The 20,194-nt window shown below is 38.4% G+C and overlaps 1 protein-coding gene across 1 annotated transcript; it reads right to left on the bottom strand.

Moving 5' to 3' along the window:
- Positions 1 to 17,342: 17,342 nt before the first annotated feature.
- On the bottom strand, positions 17,343 to 19,106 carry FSHB (follicle stimulating hormone subunit beta). The gene is made up of 2 exons (XM_040980300.1): positions 18,923 to 19,106; positions 17,343 to 17,607 (listed from the first exon to the last, which is right to left on the bottom strand). Exons 1-2 carry the CDS (start codon positions 19,079 to 19,081, stop codon positions 17,377 to 17,379), a joined length of 390 nt encoding a protein of 129 aa, XP_040836234.1. The 5' UTR covers positions 19,082 to 19,106; the 3' UTR covers positions 17,343 to 17,376.
- Between the last annotated feature and the right edge of the window lie 1,088 nt (positions 19,107 to 20,194).

The raw sequence follows: 20,194 nt of genomic DNA, 5'->3' as shown, positions 1-20,194 counted from the left end.
AAATTTTGATACATCTATACAGTGTGGGAAACAAGTGGATTTGATAAATTTTATTTTATCGGTGTATCCTGGGAAAGATCTTTTAGATACATTGGCGGAATACATTTCAGTGTTGTCTTTGGGTAAGTAAGTAACATTTCTTATGAACAGCAATTAATTTAAGAGGAAAAGATTCATCAAATAATCTAGATTATTAATTTATATGCTTACTTTAAAAATTTCCAACTTTAATAATAGAACTATTTTTCAAACAAAGGGTTGGGGATGGATCCTGAGGATCTCATGATGAGAACTATCCAGAATAGGAAGGCTTGAAGCTGGCACCATGCTGGTTTTCTTCCTCTTCTTCTTCCTTTTTTTCCAGCTATGCCCATTACAAATTTCCTCATTTTCTTGGGTTTCCAGCTCTTATAACCAGGAAGAATAAGTCATTTACAAATAGAATAGCTTTATTGAAAAGAAAATTGAGAATTAAAACATGATAGAGTATCTTTTATTAATTAATGTATTTTCATTATTTTGTGGTACAGTTCCATGGGCTCTGAGATATCCCTTATGCCCTCCCAACATTCTGCCCCCAATTTCCCTTGTAGTATTACAATAATATAGTCCTTCATCATAAATAGTCGTAAGTTCATCATTCTGCCAATTCAGTATATCCTGACATTGTAGATATGGACAATGGCAGAGAGTCCAGCATCCTATTGTCAAGATACATCCAACAGTTTCATTGGGAGTCTCTCTTTGATTTGGAAGTAGAGGTGCATTCTGCATTATATCTTTACCTATCTTAAGGCTTATCAATCCATATTCCAATTTGATTATGATTACTACTTTATTTCATATTGAGCAAGTATTTTTTTGACACCTAACACATGTCTAAAGTCCTAGACTCTAAAGATGAAATTACAAATAAGAAGCAATAGCACATATTCCCAATGAATGCTTTTGTTTATAGGCCATACATAACAAAAAAACCAACACAGAATTGTCTCCTGACAGTCCTGTGTCATATGAGTCCAACCAGTGGTGCCAGTGTAGAGTTGGCTGAAAGCACATTCCAGATAAAGCAGAAATATCAGCTACTTATTTTGACTGGAGGGAGGATAAGAATTTCTGACAACTACTGTTATGATTGCCAGTTATTACAAATTTATTAGGTTATAGCAACTGAAATTTACTACCTTACAGTTTTAACAACCAGAAATCCGGAATAACTCTCACTGGATTAAAATCAAGATGTCAATTTGATTATATCCTTTTTGGAGGTCTTGAGGGAGAATCAATTTCCTTTCCTTTAGCTTCTAGAGGCTATCATGTTCCTTGGCTAATGACATCCTTCTTCCATGTTCAAATCCTACATGGAAAGTCCAGTTCTTCTCACATGGGCTTATTTGACCTTTGCTAGTTGCATGTCTCTGGTGGTCCTCTCCCCTCTTTCCACTTTTAAGGATCTTTGTCATTCTAGGGGAGATACTTAGATAGTTCAGGGTAATCTCAGCCCAAGTTCTTTATTTCTTAATTGCATCTGCTAAGTCACTTTTTCCCTGTAAGGGAATATATTCACAGAGTCCAGAGCATGGAAATCTCTAGGGATGTGATTTGCTTGCCACAGTAAGTCATATAACCATAAAGAATTCTGGACTGCCCTAATTGATTACAGAAAGAGCAGCACTCTTCAGTCTTCACATTTAGGCTTTCCAGCTGCACAGCTAACTATCTTATCCCTACATGGAGCACACGGAGTTAAACTAGCTGATGATATAACTTCCTGTCAAGGATTCAATTTCTGTTGTCCCACACCCCCACTTCCTACTACCACATCTTAAATGTATTCCTTTAAATAACAGCCTCCTCGTTGACCACATTGGGAGAACCTCTACAGAGGAAACTGAGGTTGAAGGAATGGTTTTAGAATCTGAAGAAGAAACTTTAGAACTGTTGTGCACTTACTTTCCATCCTTTCCCTCTCCTCTCCTCCTCCTCTCTCTCACTCTACCTCTTTCTTTCTTTCTACCTACCTTGTAAGAACACAAATGAAGGAAAGAAGTCAGGAGAAGTGTCCTTACCATGAACCAAATTGGCTGACATCTCCATTTGAGACTTCTCTCCAGAGCTATGAAAAAAAAATTTTTTTCTGTTATTTAAAATACCCATTCTGTAGTATTATGTCAGTGAAGACAATTTTTACCCACTGTTTAGTTTTCCTCTTCCTTTTTACTCCCTGGCCCATGTGTCTCCTCATAACTTTTGCCCATTTGTGTTTCTTCTATGTTTTATTTAAGAAAGTAAAAAATAAAACATCTTCAGGGTTAGATGAGATTGTAACATTGTGCCTAGAAGGAAATTAAATTCTGAGAACATTCTGTAGGGGTGTGTTATGTGAACTGGTCTTGAGGGACAAGGCAGCGGGGTGAATGTAATTTTGAAGGTGTTGAAATAGCTTTTGAATAGAGATGCACTTGTCTCATACTGCCTGAGCCTATCTGGAGTTAATTTATGTTTCAGCTTCTTGCATGTGTTGTGTACTAACAGGCTCTATTACATTTCCTGGTAGGACCATCAGGGATGGGTAATGCAAGAATTATGTGCATGTTAGTGAATAGGTGGGGATTTTTTTTTACATTGATCTGAGGATAAGACAAAAGTTAAATTCTTAATCAGATTGTTTCATTTGATTTAGTCATAGGGTTCAATTGATTTCTCATAATGTATGAGGTAGCACAACATGGTGTTAAAATGGAGCTTTTCAGACATCAAGATGTAATCACATTTCAGTTATCAAAATCTGAATCTTGAGATCAGCATCATTTAGGAATTGCAGAGTATATAGTCATGACATTTGTAGAAAATCTCACCCTCACTAAGGAATTGTAAAACAAAGTGAGTGTTTGAAAATGAGAGGATTTAGGAAGAGGAATGCTTTGGATAAGCTTGTATGAAATTCCCATCCTATTTCTGAGGAGGCAAGGAGGAAAGGCCTGTGTTCCCCATTTCAATGCAAGAAGAAGAAGAAAAGGAAGCTTCATGGGAACATATAGAGAGTTTCACATGTATGTAATGCCTGCAGCTGTTGTATGAAGTGGAGGATAACTAATTCCTACATAACAAAGCTTAAAGTCAAGAGCTGGCCGAAGTTTCCTGTGGCTTCAAAGTTGAGAAATGAATCCAGACAGCAACTTCTCTCTTCTCCAATCCTGAGCTGATATAAGAATTGTGGAGTCTAAATGGAAAATCAACCTTAGGAATGTCAGTTTTAAACTATGTGCTGCTTGGGAAGGCACTAGATGAAGACTTGAGATGTGATGTTTAATTAAGAAGTGAAGGGGATCCGAAGTCCCTGCGTGCAAAGATGCACAACAAAACTCTGGCGGGGATGGTCCCATCAGAGGACCCTCTGAAGAGCAGATACTCGCATGGGAGTGTGTAACCTCAGTGACCATGTCTTCAGAACACACCCCTTTAATTTGTTCTTTTCTTTTCTCTCCAATCTGTATTCCAAATTAAAGGGACTGGAGACCCCCCAAAACAGGGAATAGACATCATAGAAGAAAAACTTAAATGGTTATGCTTTCACTTCTTCTAGGATGGAACACTCTTAATATTAACTCAGATTTGAAATTTTTTTTGTGAGCTGAAATAAAACAGCTTGTTTGTGAACGATAATGAAAATTTTATTAGTAAGAATGACCAGTAATGCCATAGAGTCTCAAAAATTCTCATCCTGCAATACAGAACAGTTGTTTCTGAGAAAAATTAAAAGAGATGATGGGAGAACAAAATGAAGTTGCTCTGGAGATTATGCTGCAAGAATCCAGTTTGTTCAGCATTCCAATAATGGCAGCATATAATATTCATATATTTTAGCCAAAATAAAGAAAGTGGACTGCATTCAAATCAATATAACTCCCTTGGAAAGGATGAATCATCTGTTTTTTTCAAATGTGAAACAACTACTTATAGCTTCTCGAGGTCATTAAAATGGTATATGACTTTGGATAAACATTTATTGAAATGCAACAATCAATCTACCTGCCACATTCAACTTCTTTTCTAGATTAAACCACTCTTACAATTCCTTCTTTGCTCAGAGAAATAACATCAGGTACTTTTCTCATTTAAGGTCACTGAATAAACAAAAGTTGTACCATTCTTCCAAAGATGCTAAAAGTCTGCTACTGGAGTTCCTAAAGGTTGATTTTGATCATAACCTTGCATAAAAAGTTCTGCAACAGATGATGAAGTTTGACCCATTCCCATCATTTCTCTTGGGACTTTTTAAAATAAGAGATAAAATCTGTGTTGATAATGAGTGCTGATGAGATTGGAGCTACTATAAAAAGATAAATTTGAAAAATATCAGGAATGATGTGTGAGGGTCTCTAAGCAAGAATAACCACCTTGATCCCTGATAAAATGGGGCAGGGAAGTTGGGAAAGAGAACAGAAATAATCTTCAATCTGTTAATTCAATAAATGCTCGCCTAAGTAGGCAGGGGAAAGTTAGGAGACAGGAGCTCTGTTTGGGTCTCATGTAGACTACAGGAACCCCAGTACTTTGGTCATCATTAGCTCTCTCCTAGGTACATTACTGAAATCTTGAATCTGAAGGACAATGTAGCTGGAACCAATATGAATCCCAAGTGATGGCTTAACTCCTAGTGCTAAAATGCCTAATTCCTTTACACAGATTGTGACATAATTATTACACGTATTGCTTCATAGTATCTCAGGATAGCTTTTATTATTTAAGTCATTTATTAATCTTTTCAGCATTTGTATTAGAGAGTGAGGAAGAAATGCTGCTGGAGTGGAAGCATTTTCTGCTAGATTTTGAAAACTTGTACCAATATGGATGGAAAGAAATATGATTAGAAGGGAGCCTTTGAAGACACCCTGCTTAGTAACATTAATTCTTCTCTGGCTCCTTTGCACTTTCACTACCCTTCCTGTTCCTAATTCCTAATATTTGGTTTAATAAATACTATCTATCTCCAAGAGGAGTGGAGGATTTGGAGTAATTGCATTTGGAATAATATTTTATATTAATGTGATGCAGGTTTCTTGTTCCATTGAAACCTTGTTAGAGAACTGAGAGTCAAGTAAGTCTCAACCAAATATCGCAACAGGAGTCTTTCTAAGAGCACCCTGCAAAAATTTTCTCCTGAAAAAGCCCTGAAAACATTAGAGCATTGGAGAAGGTGTACACAGTAGATGCACTGACTCTGAAGTCATGAGAGCATCCACACTTCATGGCTTTTTATTTACATTGCCTCAGGAGTTTTCATTACTAGGGAACAGGTAGGAAACACTGTCTGGATTTTTTTGTGAGAGGAATTTCACCAGTGTTTTCAGTATTGTTCTTGAGTTCCCTTTCACTTTTGTATTGTGTTTTGGAACAGAAATGTTTGACCCATGGTGTATAGGTGGGTACATTTAGCAATCAATTTTTTTGTGCATTTGGGTTGGTGTGAAACATTATGCATAAGTCCTTAATCACTGTGATTTCCTGTATTATTTAAGGTATAATTATCTGTTATTGACAATTTCCCAAGTCTCTGACTTAAGAAAAGCTTATTTTGTAATCATACATTCATCTAAGAGGGAACAGATAACTCAAAGTTTTATTCATAATTTTCAGATTTTGCTTTTCATGGTGCAAAACTTATGAAAAAGGTGAATTATAAAAAAAACCTTCATGGAGAAAATGATGCTACTTTATGTCCTATGAGTTGCTGAAGAATTTAATAAAAGAAAATATTCTGTTTTATGTTTTTTCCTACTTTTTAATTGAATTTATTTTTAAAATTTATTATTTATTATTATTACCATTTTGTGATAATGTTCCATAGGCCCTGAGACTTCTTCTAACCCCCTCCCAAACTTTCTCCCTTCTCACTGAATTCTCCTATATTATTATAATAATATGGCTCTTCATAAACAGTCAGAAGTCCATCAGTAGTTGCATGGACAATGGCAGACAGTTCAGCATCATATTGTCAAGATATATTTAACAGTTTCATTGGGAGTCCATCTTTAATCTGGAATTAGAGATGCATAATATATTGTATCCTCACATCTAAATATGATAGTCTGCATTGCACAGTTACTATATATTCCTTTAAATGAAAAGCCACAAAACAAAAATCAACAACAGGAAGAAAAATAGAAAATTTGTAATGTCATCAAGTTAAATAACATGCTACTGAATGACTAATGTGGTGCTGAAGAAATTAAAAAGAAAATCAAGAACCTTCTTCATGAAAATGATGATACTCTATGATCTATGCATCAGTGAAAAATTTAATGAGAAAAAAATGTTTTGAAGAAACGAAAATTAAAAAAAAAACGTAAAAATTCATGAGATAGAGTTTCCACTGACCTTTGTTGGTGAGATGTGTCTCCTGTAGGCAACAAATAGATTTTTCTTATTTGTAATCCAGTCTACTAACCTATGATGTTTGATTTGTGGATTTAAGTCATTTATATTCAGGGTAAATATGAGTAGGTGTTAATTTAGTCCTTTCATTTTAGCAATGGGTTGTTCATTGACTGAGTCTTCTGTTGTTATTTTACTGGGATGTTCTTCACATTTGCCTTTGGTTTTGGTGGGTACTATTCCTTTTCTCTGGAGAACATCTTTAAGTATCATTTGTTGGGCAGGTTTGGAAGAGGCATATTTTTTTAACTTCTTTACTGTGGAAGAAATTTATTTCATTATCAAGACAAAGGAAAGTTTTGCTGAGTATATTATTCTGTGTAGACAATTTTTTTTTTTTTTTTTTTTTTGCTTTCAAAATCTGGATTATGTTGCTCCATTCTCTTCTGGCCTGTAGGGTTTCATGTGAGAGATCAGCTGCAAATATAATACATTTCCTCTATATGTCAATTGATTTTTTAAAGTATCTTTTCCTTATGTTTAACAGAAGAAAGCTTGATTATCATGTGTCATGGTAAACTTTGCTTTTGGTAAACATTGTTGGGAGTTCTGTTCCCCTGCTCTATTCTGCTTCACAATTCTTTCTCCAGATTAGGGAAATGTTCTCTTATTATTTCATTAAATACATTTTAAAATCCAATTTCTCTTTCTCTGCCTTCTGTAACTTCCATAATTCTTATATTTGGCCTTTAAATTGTGTCTCTTAATTCTTGAATATTTTTTTTAGCTTGACCCAGCTCTACTTCCAGCATTTTGATTTTTTTTCCCATTGTGACTAGAAATATCTTCCAATTCTGAGATTCTTTCTTCTGCCTCCTTCATTCTATTACTGAGATTTTTCCACTTAAGTTTCAATTTGTTCTGCTGCATCCTTCATTTAAAAAAATTTGGCTTGATTTTGTTTCAGTGTTAATATTTCTTGTGTGACATACTCCGTGGATTCCTTGAGCTGCTGTATGTGCTTCTCATTGTTGATAAGAAGATTTATAATGAGTTTTCTGCATTCTATATCCTCCATTTTCTTGATGTATCTCTCAGTTAACTTTGAGGTTGGCAAGAGCATTTGCTCCTTTGCATGGGAGTTTTCAGTAGTATTCATTGTGTGTCTGTCTCTCCTTTTGGTCTAAGGCATTGTACTTCTGTTTAGCAGATTCTTCTTAGGGCACGTGTCTCAAGTTGTGTCATCCACAAGTCTAAAAGTTGATTTTATTATTGCAGTTGGTACTCAGTTCTTTGTTTGCAGTGACTTGTGGCACTCCTTCCAGTGAGTTTCAGATCTGGGCCCTTACGTTAAATTTCCACAATAATCTCTGTAGCCCCAGCTCCTGGTTCACTAGTCTCTACCTCCTGTGATCCCCTGCTGAGGCTACATCATTGTCGGTTCCGTGTTTCTCCTACTTTCAGTTTGCATAGATGCCAGAATTAGGGAGACACCAGGTGTCCTAAATAGCTAGGTCAGTGGTGATGCTGATCTTGCTGCAACCTGCTTGCCATTGGGTCTGAGGGCCACACAGACCTATTTTGAGTTGTAAGATGACAAAGTCAGTATTATTTTCGATGTGAGACCAGTACAATTCACTCACATCATTGAATTCTCTTCTAGCTCAGTGTATTCACTGCTCACTCTCGTCCCTACAGTCTCAAAGCCTTTGCCACACTGTACAACATGGTGCCTGATGTGCCACTTGTGGAGTTCTGGATCTGTTGGATGTTAGGTTTGGCGGCTATCTGAACCTATTTTTGGTGGACCCTGTAGGATGCCATGTCATTGCAGTGCACTAAGCCAGAAATGAGTTCATTCCCAGCTAAGCGCATGTGCAGTCCTGTCCCATAGTCTTCTTCCCTGCACAAAATGTTACCCTATTTGGCTCTACTTGGGATCTGGGCTGTGAAATCCACTTTGTTCCTGCACTACCAGTTTGGAATTTGCTTCTCTGTGTTACTCCTGGTCAAATCAAACAAACCAGCAAGATAGGCAGTTCTTTGCCTGAATTCACCTCCTGAATTCCTGGTGATCTCCCCATGCCACCTAGTTTCTGGTGAAACTCCAGCCACCAATGTATATCAGGTTTCTGCTCACTGACTGCCACTGGAGTATCTGGTCATTGCAAGACCACACCATTGTGTCCACTGCTTTCTCATGTCCATCAATCTCCATGTACCCCTCTGTTGCTGGTCTGTCTCCTATTTCCTAAAACGTGCCCTGTATGCTTCACCCTGGTTAATGTTTCTCTGTGTGTTTAAGCCTGTCCTGACCCTATTCCGCCATCTTGATTCTTCCATGAATGTTCTTTACGATATGATTTTGTAGGCTCTTGGATTTCCCTTACACCCTCACAAAATTCCTTCCCCTCCACTGATTTCCTCCTATATATTAGTACAAAAGTATAGTCCTTCATAAGCTGTCATAAGTCCATCATTCTGCTATTTTAAGTGTGTCCTGAGATTGTGGGTACGGATAATGGCAGAAAGTCCAGCATCCTATTGTTAAGATATACATAACAGTCTCACTCGGAGTCCATCTTTGATCTGTAAGTAGAAATGCATACTGCGTTTTATCTTCACCATTGGATATGTTAGTTTCCATGACATAGTTACTATACATTCCCTTAAATGAAAAGCCATAAAATAAAATCAGCAACAGGAATAAAGTTAAAACAAAAATTTACAATGCCATAAAATTAAATAATATGCTATTGAATGACCAGAAAAAAAAGAGAAATTACGTTTTTTGTTCATCTCTACCAAATATTCATTGGTCAAGTAGGGACACTTATGTGGAATAATGTGTTCACAATGACATGACAAGTCCATTCATTGAAAGGAAGAATAGGAGGCACAGCTCGTTTTTCAGAGCCTACAAACACATTGAAGTTTTTTTTTTCTAAGTGATTATTAATTAAGATTTAATTTAGGGCTCCTCATGACTTAGTAGTTCTGTCATAATACTATTTCAGGTGAAAGACCTGAAAGCTCGCATCCTGAATCTGTCTTTGCTACAGAGCTGAATTTTATTGGATCTTTGTTCTTAAGATCTTTCCTTATTATTCAAATTTCATTGTTTGAAATCGGGAAACAATAGGCTTTTTCTTACCAGCAAGGTATGTTTTGACTATTACCTTTCATTTTGGTAAACAAGCCATCCTTTGAATATTTAGAAAGAAAAGCCCATTAAAATTCTGAGTCTTTGCATATCCTTTTCTTAGAGCAAAGAGTAGCAAACTTTTCTCTGTTAAATCCCAAGTAGTAAATATTTTGTTTGCATTTTAGGCTACACAGTGTTTGTCACAATAGCTGCATTCTGTTGTGTTGCAAAAGCAACTATAGATTATATGTAAAAAAATGATTTTATTGTCTTCTATTTTATAATCACTAAACAAATATCATGTATGTCAGGTGTTTATTTTTTGTTTTGTTTAATTTTTGCTAAAACTGTACTTTTCATCAACTATCTATTTACCTATATGTGTGTTGAAATAATATGTATTAAAATAATGCAGCTTTTTCAAAGCTTACAAATGGCCGTAACCTAACTCAATAGAAGTTTAGTCTACCCAGTCTGCCATAAAAGCATGATATTGTTACATACCTTTCCATGCAGAAATTCAGGGATTTAGGCTGATTTTGGCTTTGTTATCAATGCAAAGCATTCAAGGTCACCTCAATTGATATTCAGTTGATAGAAAAAATGAATAGATGACATTATGAGCCAATTTTATCAATCAGGTTTGGAAATATCTTAAAGTGCTTCTGTTCACATTTTGGAGACTGATATATAACCATGCTTGGTTATATGCAAGGCTGAGGCACGTAGTCCAGCTTTTTTTTTTTTTTTTAAAGATTTATTTTATTTTTATTGGAAAGGTGGATATACAGAGAGGAGAGACAGAGAGGAAGATCTTCCGTCCGATGATTCACTCCTCAAGTGAGCGCAACGGCCAATACTATGCCGATCTGAATCCAGGAGCCTCTTCTGGGTCTCCCACGCGGATGCAGGGTCCCAAAGCTTTGGGCCGTCCTCAACTGCTTTCCCAGGCCACAGGCAGAAAGCTGGAATGGAAGCGGGGCTACTGGGATTAGAACAAGCGCCCATATGGGATCCTGGGATTCCGGGCATGCAAGGCGAGAACCTTAACCACTGTGCCACCGTGCTGGGCCTACGTAGTCCAGCTTTATAACCAACAAGCAGAAGGTATGTTTCACAGTGAGTACACTGAATTCTCTGCTTAATCAGTAAATATGTATTAATAACTGGAGCTTTGTACATTAGCTATGTGGTTTTAGTTAGGTTCAGAGCCTATTTCACCTTTCTTAAAGTAGGCATAAAAATCAAGATTATATATACAATGCATATTAAAATCCCTTGCATCTGTTGTCAACTAACAAGCACTTAAAATATCTGTAAGAATGCAATAAACACCTTTATATAACCTTATCCGGATTCAATAAATGTAGTTTTATTCAGATTTGTTACTTGTTGTAGGAAACAAAACGTTACAAAATTACTTTTACTTTCCCCCAATTCCAGTCTTCTTTTTCTTTGACTGTCATGAACTCAGTGTTTTTTCTTATGTAGTGTCCTCACTGTTTTATAACTCAAGTACTGCTGACTAGCTTCTTAACATAGCCAGCTGAATTATTCCTGGAATGAGCATTGTCTTCTGGTTAAAGCCATCCAGGGACAGAAGGATCAAAAATGATCCCTCCACTCTCTTCACTCTTCAGATTTAAAAGTTACTTAGAGATGGGGGCAAGAGTAAGTAAGAAGGTAAAGCGGCAAGGAAAGGTGAGACCGTGACTGAACCAATGTGTGAATTAAAGTACTAAGAGCTGTTGTTATTTGTTTGTTTGTTTTACTCTTGAACATAAAGGGGAAATCCCATTCATTAATAGTCATGGTCAAAGGCGAACCTTATGTGATGATTTCTCAGAGTTAAGACAGACCCTCATCGTAGTGTTTAGGAAGAGAAAAAGTTATCAAAAAGTTGATCTTTTTTAGTGGTGCTGAGTCAAAATAATGTGGACAACATTTTAGAATAAACAGAGGGTTTCAAGTATCAATAGATGAAGAAGGATCAGACTCACATTTCTAGAACTAGTATCTAGCTGTTGGAATTTTAAGGAGACAGGGAAGGTAGAGTCAGTAGCAAGGGGAACAGAGGAAAATTACATTTGCCTATTGGCCTCTGGCCAGGCAATATGGGGCTGGTTGAAGTTACCATCTTTATTTGATCTGTGTGTCAAAATTCCTGGTTGATCAATGATACCATAATTTGGAAAATTTATATGATGGCCAACTAGGTTTCAGTGATTTTTACCCTGCACTTGGAGTTCTCCTGTCCAGACTTGGAGGTTCCCTAAACAAAGATTTTTGAGTCAGGACCAGCTGTTAAGGTGTTATCTATTGAACAAGAAATTAAGAGTCCAGTTATTGGAGTCTTGCAAGGCTGGCTGAACAACTACCTCAACTCAGTGCATTGGTTACTAGCAATCACCATTCAAATATAGTTTAGGGGCATGGGTCAGTGGTATGAAACCCAAAGTGGGTGGTCCTTTTCTTGGAGTAGAACTGGAGCATTCATATTTTTTAATTCTTGTTGCTTCAGAAAAAAAGTATATTGTATTTGGCATTAGGAATTGTTCAACCTTAAACTTTGGCATTCTTCCTAGCATTTTGACCTTGACTTTTTGACTAAGTGGTAAAGGGATCTCTTTTCATAGGGATTATAACAGTGTTGAACTCTCAAGAGTTTTACATGTGTTATCTTTCTGAATGTGTGCTGCAACCTGTGGAGTAGTTACAACTTCTACACCATTTTAAAGATGAGGAGACTGATATGCAGAGTAGTTAGTTGTTCAGCATTACCCCGATGAGTCTGGGACAGTTTGTGCTTAACTTGACTGACTTTACTGTCTTGTCACATCATCTCCCTCAAGGAATTAGTGCTACTATTTGTTGAGAAATTGCTAAATAAAAATTCTATTCAAACCCGTGTTGTTCTATTTAATTATCTATACAAACCTCTGAAATAGAAAATAGTATTAGCTCTGTGTTATAGTTAAGAATACCAAGTTCCATTGTTTTTAATAGCTTATTCAATGTGATATATGGTTTAGATGATTGAGACAATTTAACTCTGAAAGAAATGCTTTGTGTTGTGGCTAATATGTCTCAATAGGCCTTGCATGAGTGCCTGAGTTCTGCTAACACAAGCAGGCTGCCAAGGTATGGAGGTGTGGTCTTTCAGGGGACATGGGAGATGGAGCTGGTGGGGGCATGCAGGGACCTGGGGGCTTGTGCCCAGGCAAGCAGAGCAAGCCAGAAATTTCTGCATGTGCTTGATACTGGCAGGGTGGCAAGAAGTAGAGAGCAATAGATTACCATGCTGGCCTGGTGTGCTGGTGGACGAGGTTTGGGGAACTGAGAACATGCTTGGATCTTGGGTAGGTGGAGGGGTAGGGTTCCAGGGCAGCACACATGCCAAGAGCTTGTGTCCCTGGTGGACAGGCAGAGCTCTAGACCAGCAGGCCACCCTATGGAAAGACTTGGCTTGAAAGGACTGCAATGGGGAACCCATGAACTCCTTCAGGGACTGTGGATTGTCAAGGAAGAGGGTATGGGATGTGTGGGAGGGAGGACCACTGAGGGAGTATGTTGCAGGTGAGGAATTACTTCTGGGAGAATTTCCACCAATAAGGCCACTGTACTTACAAGTAAGCAAGGGGCTGAGACCAGGTGGTTTGAAGGAGGGAAGCTGCAGGACCTTTCTGGGTCAGATGGATACACCCACCTATGTGGGAGACCTGAGCTGGGCTAGTTAGAATCAACCACCACCAATCACCACTCACCAGTACACAATAAAGCTAGGTCTGGGGACCTATCTGACAGGGCTAGATATCAAAATACCCACTAGAGAGTGTTAGAACAGGGGACCTTTCATGTTAGGCTGGGCCATGACACTGACCAACCATGAGAGAACCAGGTATGGAGGCATATTCTATGGGGGATATGTGGGCTCACCCCTGTGGAACTGTGGAATCTGCTGATTTGCTCAAGAACTGGTGGCAGTGATAAGCCGAGCTTGGCATGGCCATGGAATCCCAAGATATTCAAGAGTACTGGATTGGGGAGCAGGTTGAGCTGGTCCAGGGTACAGCACTCTTAAATGTACACAAGAATATATTGTGTGGCAGGTTGAGCTGCAGCATACATAAGCACACAGAAAGGCTGAAATAGAGGGGACAGACTGTACCAGGTAAAGGACTGGCACTCACTGGCACAATTGAGATCTGGGCCTGGGAGTGGGCCTGGTGGTACCAACTTGGGAAACTCCCCTAGTGGGCTGTAGCTCCCTCTGGCAAGCATGTGATTCAGGTCTGGGTGTTGGTCAGGCTGGGTAAGGCAGATCCACTTGTCAGCAAGTGTGTGGGTTTGTTTGTGGTAGAGAGTGGGGAGGAGTGAGGGAAATGGGCAGGGCCAAAACTAAGCACAATGGCACATACAGGAGCCAGGCTGGAGTGCAGGATATGCTCGGCTAGGTTATCATACCTGTTAGTTTGCATGAAAGCCAGGGATGGGAACCAGACTTGGCAGAGCTAGGCTGTAGCACCCAGCAGCAAGAGTTGAAACTGGGAGGTGGGCCAGGACAAGGCAGGCTGCAGCATCTGAAGGCAAAGTCCAAGTCAGGGGTTGCGTTATGCCAGGTTAGGTCAGATGAGACATTATCATGTGCAAGATCTGGTTGCAGGCCTGGTTTGGAGTTAAGGGGAAACCCCGGCTGGGTTGTGGTTCCTACTAATGAGCAGAAGAGCAGGAATGGGGACAATGAACTGGGCTGGATGTGACTGCAGTATCTCTCAGTATGGGTGTGGACTGTGTTTGGGATGCACCAGACTGGGCTAGACTCCAGCACCTGCTGGTGCTTGTAAGAACAAGAGTGGGCATAGAATGGGCTGGATCAGGTCTCTGTGCCTGCTGAGCCACCTGAAAGCTGAATCTGGAGGTGGACCAGGTATGGACAGGCTATAGCACCCAACAGTAAGAGCAGGAGTAGTTGTGGGCCAGTAGTTGGGCAAGATTGCTTTTCTTGCCAGGACAGGGATGGGTCAAGTCAGGCTGGGTCAAACACCCACCAGTGTATATGAGATCTGGAACTGTGAGTAACCTGAAAGAGGAACTTGGTGAACTCCTATGACAGGATGCAGTCCCTGCAAGTGAGTGCAGGAAAGAAAATTGGGAGCTGTCCATGCCAGGCAAGTTTATACTACCCCCTGACATATGTATGGTTCAGATCTGGGGGCAGGCTAGCCTGGGCCAATTCATAGCACCCACTGGCAGACACGAGAACCAGGATGGGGTTCTGGGTAGGTTGAGTAGTGCTGTAATACCAGCCTGTTCACATTAGGGCTGGGACTGGGGGCAATCTAAGATGAGCTAGCCTGTAGCACCCACCAGGCATGAGCTGGGACTGGGTGCAGGCTGGACTTGGTCAGGTTACAGCACCTGCCATCAATTGCAAGGTGAGGCATGTCATGCCATAATGGGTTGCAGTACCCATCATTACATGTAAGACTCGGGGGCAGGCCATGGGGTAAATGGGTAATTCCTGGCAATCAATTCCTATAGTTGTTCTTCATTTCTTTGCAAAATGACTTCTTAGTGTGTTGGAGTAGTCAAAAGAAACCTGGGTTGAAAGGTACATGGCCAGAATATTAATCCTGATTTTTCCATGGACAGTTTGTAATTATTATGGTCTGATTGCTTGTGGCTCTCAAAAATCTGTTGAAGTCTGATTCACATCGTGTTGCCAGTAAGATGTGGGGCCTTGAAGAAATAATTAGGTCATAAGAACAGACCCCTCTCACAGCAAATCTGTACCCTTAAAAAAGAGGCTTGAAAAAGTTTTCTGAAGTTTTGGCTTTGTAAGAATATACTTCGGGCCCAGCGCGATAGAGTAGTGGGTAAAATCCTCACTTTGCACATGCCGGGATCCCATATGGGCACCAGTTCTAATCCCAGTGGCCCTTGCTTCCCATCTAGCTCCCTGCTTGTGGCCTGGGACAGCAGTTGAGGACAGCCCAAATCCTTGGGACCCTGCACCCGTGTGGGGGACATGGAAGAGGTCCTGGCTCCTGGATTCTGGCTTCAGATTGGCTCAGGTCCAGCCATTGCAGTCACTCGGGAAATGAACCATTGGACAGAAGATCTTCCTCTCTGTCTCTTCTCTTCTCTGTATATCCACCTTTCCAATGAAAATAAATAAATCTTAAAAAAAAGAATATGCTTCCATTTTTAAAGTAGAGTGGGTCTTACCAGATACCAAATCTGCTGCCTGCTTGATCTAAAGATTTCCAAAGCCTTCACAATTGTGAGCAGTAAGAATCACCCAGACTCTGATAATGTTAGAACAAATGGGCTAGGACTGTGACTTCACATCACTGAAGCTTAATTTCTCAGAAATTTAAGAAATGGGATAGAGAAATTCTTTTGTTTGTTTCCTCTCTGATTCTTTGTTTACTCCTTCCATCTTTCTCTCTCTCTCACACGCACAACTATTTTCTCAACTTTTCAGAAAATAAGTTTAAGAAGTGACAGGAAATTTAAATGACAAAATGCTTTTAGACATATAAGAATATTTTTATTATTCCAAAATAATCAGGACAGATATTTGTAGAACCCTTAGGTATTATATTTTTAGTTTTCTACTAATATTATAAATGTACATACATGTGATTTGTTTATACTTAAAACAATATGAGTCCATGATTTGTGCATCTTTATATTAAAAAAATAAGATTTAAATAAAACACTGTGTGAAACAAGTACGTAACTGAAAAGTTTAACGTCTTTAAAATAACTCATGAAATATTTTCAATACCCTTTAGAAAAAAATTGTAATCTTGGCAGAACTCAATTACACCAACAAAAGAAAAAAAAAGGAATGATATTAGAAAACAGTAATCCCCCCCATTGGCTAATTTTTTGGTGAAAGAACTATTTCTTTATATAAATATATTTGTAGATATTACATATTTCAATTTTTTAGCAAGCTGTTTTCACCTGTTTCCCAATACCCCCTCATTTCAATGCAAGAAAACCTGTAGAGGTCAAGGTGATGTAGGTTTACTTCATGACAAAAATGAATTTTGGGGGCACCTAACAGCATTTGATAATTCCCTTAAAGTAAACAAGAGATGTGGTTTAGTGTCCATTGTTCCATATTAACATGCCTTGTTTCTGCTGTTAACTGTAGGGCTTGGTAGTAGTAAGTGGAAAATTTTGAGCTGTGGTGTCACTCCCTGGCATCTGAACTGAGCTATTCTAAAGACATCCTGCGTCAATACCCTGTGTCTCAGGAGAGGAGGGCCACAGTGGAACACCTGTCCCTACTTCCGTAGACTGATGTTGCTGGAGAAAACCTCATCAGCCAGCCTCTTTCAATGTAGTCCTAATTTCTAGTTTCCTCATCTTACTTTTCCTTTAGAAAACCATTGTTGAGTTCCTCACTAGGTTCCAGAAAGCTGCAGTGGTTGAAGATACAACCATAAAGAGGTTGCTTGCCCTGTTCTTGAAGCCCCAGGGTCTAGCAGAAGACTGTCCTGCATTTAGTTCTTTCACTCATTCACTATCATTTCCTTCCTCAGGCCCTATGAATCCATGTTCCTATAAGGCAGGAACTGCCTGAAAGAATTTCTAAGATTATTGAAGAACAATCCACTCATCCATTGAGTTGAGACTTAATATAACATATAGGACTGACCAAGATTATAGGGCAGACTGGTATGTATCTTGGCCCCAGAATCTCAATTCCAGGAGCTTCCCCTCTGCCATTAGAGCAAGAATTGAAGAGGTGTGATGATCTCCTGGCCCAGTGGTTTCCAGCCTGGCATAGGGCACACACACAGACATGAGTAGGTGCTTGGAATGTCCACTCTTCTTTACTCTTTCACTTCACTGAAGGAGCAGTAGCTGGGCCCAAGACCTCGTACAGTGCAGTCAGTGCTATCACTGTCACACTTGCCACAGTGACATTCAGTGGCCACTGGGTATGTGTACAGAGAATCAGCTTGCTTAGCACAACCAGGCACCCTCACTGTCTCATATACCAGCTCCTTGAATGTGCATGTCTTCTGGATGTTGGGCCTTGCTGGGTCCTTAAACACAAGATCCTGAAGGGTTTGGGAAAGAAAGAGTTAAGTTGCAATATTCTGGATTTTCCTATTTAATTCATTAAAATGAGATGTAATTTAATACTGTGTGCTCTAACATTTACCCACTAAAACCCTTGTTCTATTGTATATAACATTTAACTTATTTTTAAATTATACTTAAAGTCTTTTAGAAGATACATGTATTCTTTGTCCTATTTCCTATTGCTATATCAAAGTATTAATCAATTAAGACAACTTTGAATTTCAGTATGAAAAACAGTGAAAACAATGACTTAGAATTTTGAGTTGACACTTTGCACTTAATTCAAAATTACGTTCATATCATTTTAAACCATACTACCATCTTAATTTCCTAAAAAAATATTCCCCAAAACATTACACTGGTATATATAAACATTTTAAAAATTAATATTAATGCTGAGTTAATATGTTTTTGAAGGCTTATGTCAGATATTAAATATTCTACTGCCTAATAAACAGTCCTGCTCCTTGAATGCTAAATTATAGGGTTCTTAATTTCAAAGGATACACTGTTTGAATTTCAGATGTTTTTTCCAGGCAGATATTGTTTTAGTACTTCCCAGTGAAAAATTTGTTTGCACTGAGGAAAGAAATTGGAGGTGCGCTTGATTTATTTCCATATTGTGCTAACAAGTGTTTGTGTTAAGAAGGTGTAACAAATTGTATAATAAGTAGTTTGCATTCAACAAAATATATTTACTTAAAAATTTGTTATTTTCAATTTAAGTTTATAGAATAAAGGAACTAGGTGCTACAGAGAAAATGAGCAACATCTGGAAACTCCTTCTTCACTTATATTAATATGAAAATGGCTATATAGATTCAGACTGAATTCCACACTGCTGTCTTGATTTTCTCTTGAGTATAAAGAATGGAGTGTTTATGCTGACTCATTTTGTTCTAACAATGTACAAGGATTGATTTGTGTTTTCAGGCAGTCTATCAGCATTTGTGTTCAGGCAGACCAAGAAGATAACTTTATTTTCTTTGTTAATAATGTGCCTTTATATTGTTATGTGATTTAGAAGCATATTTTGGTAGCATGTATATGGCAAAGATGTTAAACATTTTTTAACTGATTTGGAAAACTGAGTAAAAATCAGAGCTTTCTTAAATTTCCCCAAATCTAACCTGAAACCTCTAATTGATGTTGTGACCATCAACCCTAACCAAAACACAGACTTAAGGGTGTTTACTTGGCAAACATCCAGCGCTGCTAAAATGAGAATTAGCTAGCCATGCCCCCTACAGACTTTTGACAATCTCACTTCCAGCAAAATGCAGTACCCACCTTGGTGAAACAATAGCCAGCACACCAAGTGGTGTTGATGCTGATGCAAAAGCGGCACTCTGCTTTCTCCACTGCAATGGTAATGTTGGTCAGCTCACAGCTACTACAGCAAATTGCCTTCCAGCAACAGAAAAGGAAGCAAAACAGGACTGACTTCATCCTGGTCTGGGACACAAATAATAACAGCCCATTAGAAACCCAGAAAGTCAAGAATTATTATCATTCACTGTGTAACTAATCAGGACAAAAATCACTGGTTTCCCTCTCTGTCCCAGTCACATTTTGCTTCAGCACTTGTTTCTCTTCATTTTTCTGCACTTCTTTTTTTCTTGCGACATCATCCTTTCCTCTGCTTCTCTTTCTCATTTTATTTTTTGTTCAAGTAAAGTACATTATGGATCAAAATGCCAATATAATGATTGAAGGAGAGCAGTCTTTAAGGACTGCAGTACCGCTAGTGACTGTGAAATAATTGTGATCATCTTATTTTTCATTTCATTAGCATTTTTAAAGACATGTTTGCAATAAAAAGAAAATTTTATACCAGAAAATTACTTCTTCAGTTTATCATGACTATTGTTGTTAGCACTTGCCTGTATTTGTTTAAAAGAAGAAAATATCAGAAACTAAGACATTTTTTTACAAATCCATGCTTTGTTGAAGTGATTATAACTACGAACAATATTTCAGGAGCCAGGTTGGCAAACATAAATCCTACACAACTAGGATGAAACATTCTATTTTTTTTCCCCATGTCCTGAAAATCCTGTAATTTCAAAAATATTTGTTATCACTCTATAAACATAAATGTCAAAACTCACCTGTGGTTGGCTGCCTTGTCTGGAGAAAACTGAAGACTGAGGCATGACCTAGCTCATTCAGCCAGCTTTTATACAAAGTCATGTGCAATCAACACCTTGTGGATCTGTCAGGCATTAATATAATCACCATTAACCTGATGCTGTCTGTAAAATAATCAGTGTTTAGATAGACAGGGAGATCAAGCCTTATTAATGTAGTCTAAACGCAGTAGACCCCCAAAATAATGTTACTGAAGATAATGAAATTAAATTTGATGAACTAGAATACCCACTCCTTTTATCTTCTCCAGTTACATGTGATTTCAGGTTTCTCTTTTTTGTATCTCTAACTTAGAGAATTGAAAATCCTCTCCACATATTGCTTTGTCTCTGTTGAGGAGGTACAGCAAAAATTTGGTTAATAAATTACTGCAGAGAAGATTACAAATCAAGACTAAAGAAACAAACACAT

The sequence above is a fragment of the Ochotona curzoniae genome, unplaced genomic scaffold, assembly GCF_017591425.1.
Source record: "Ochotona curzoniae isolate NIBS_2020 unplaced genomic scaffold, NIBS_Ocur_1.0 contig_3432, whole genome shotgun sequence".
In the NCBI taxonomy this organism is placed as follows: Eukaryota; Metazoa; Chordata; class Mammalia; order Lagomorpha; family Ochotonidae; genus Ochotona; species Ochotona curzoniae.
This window is presented reverse-complemented; position numbering and strand designations above follow the sequence as displayed.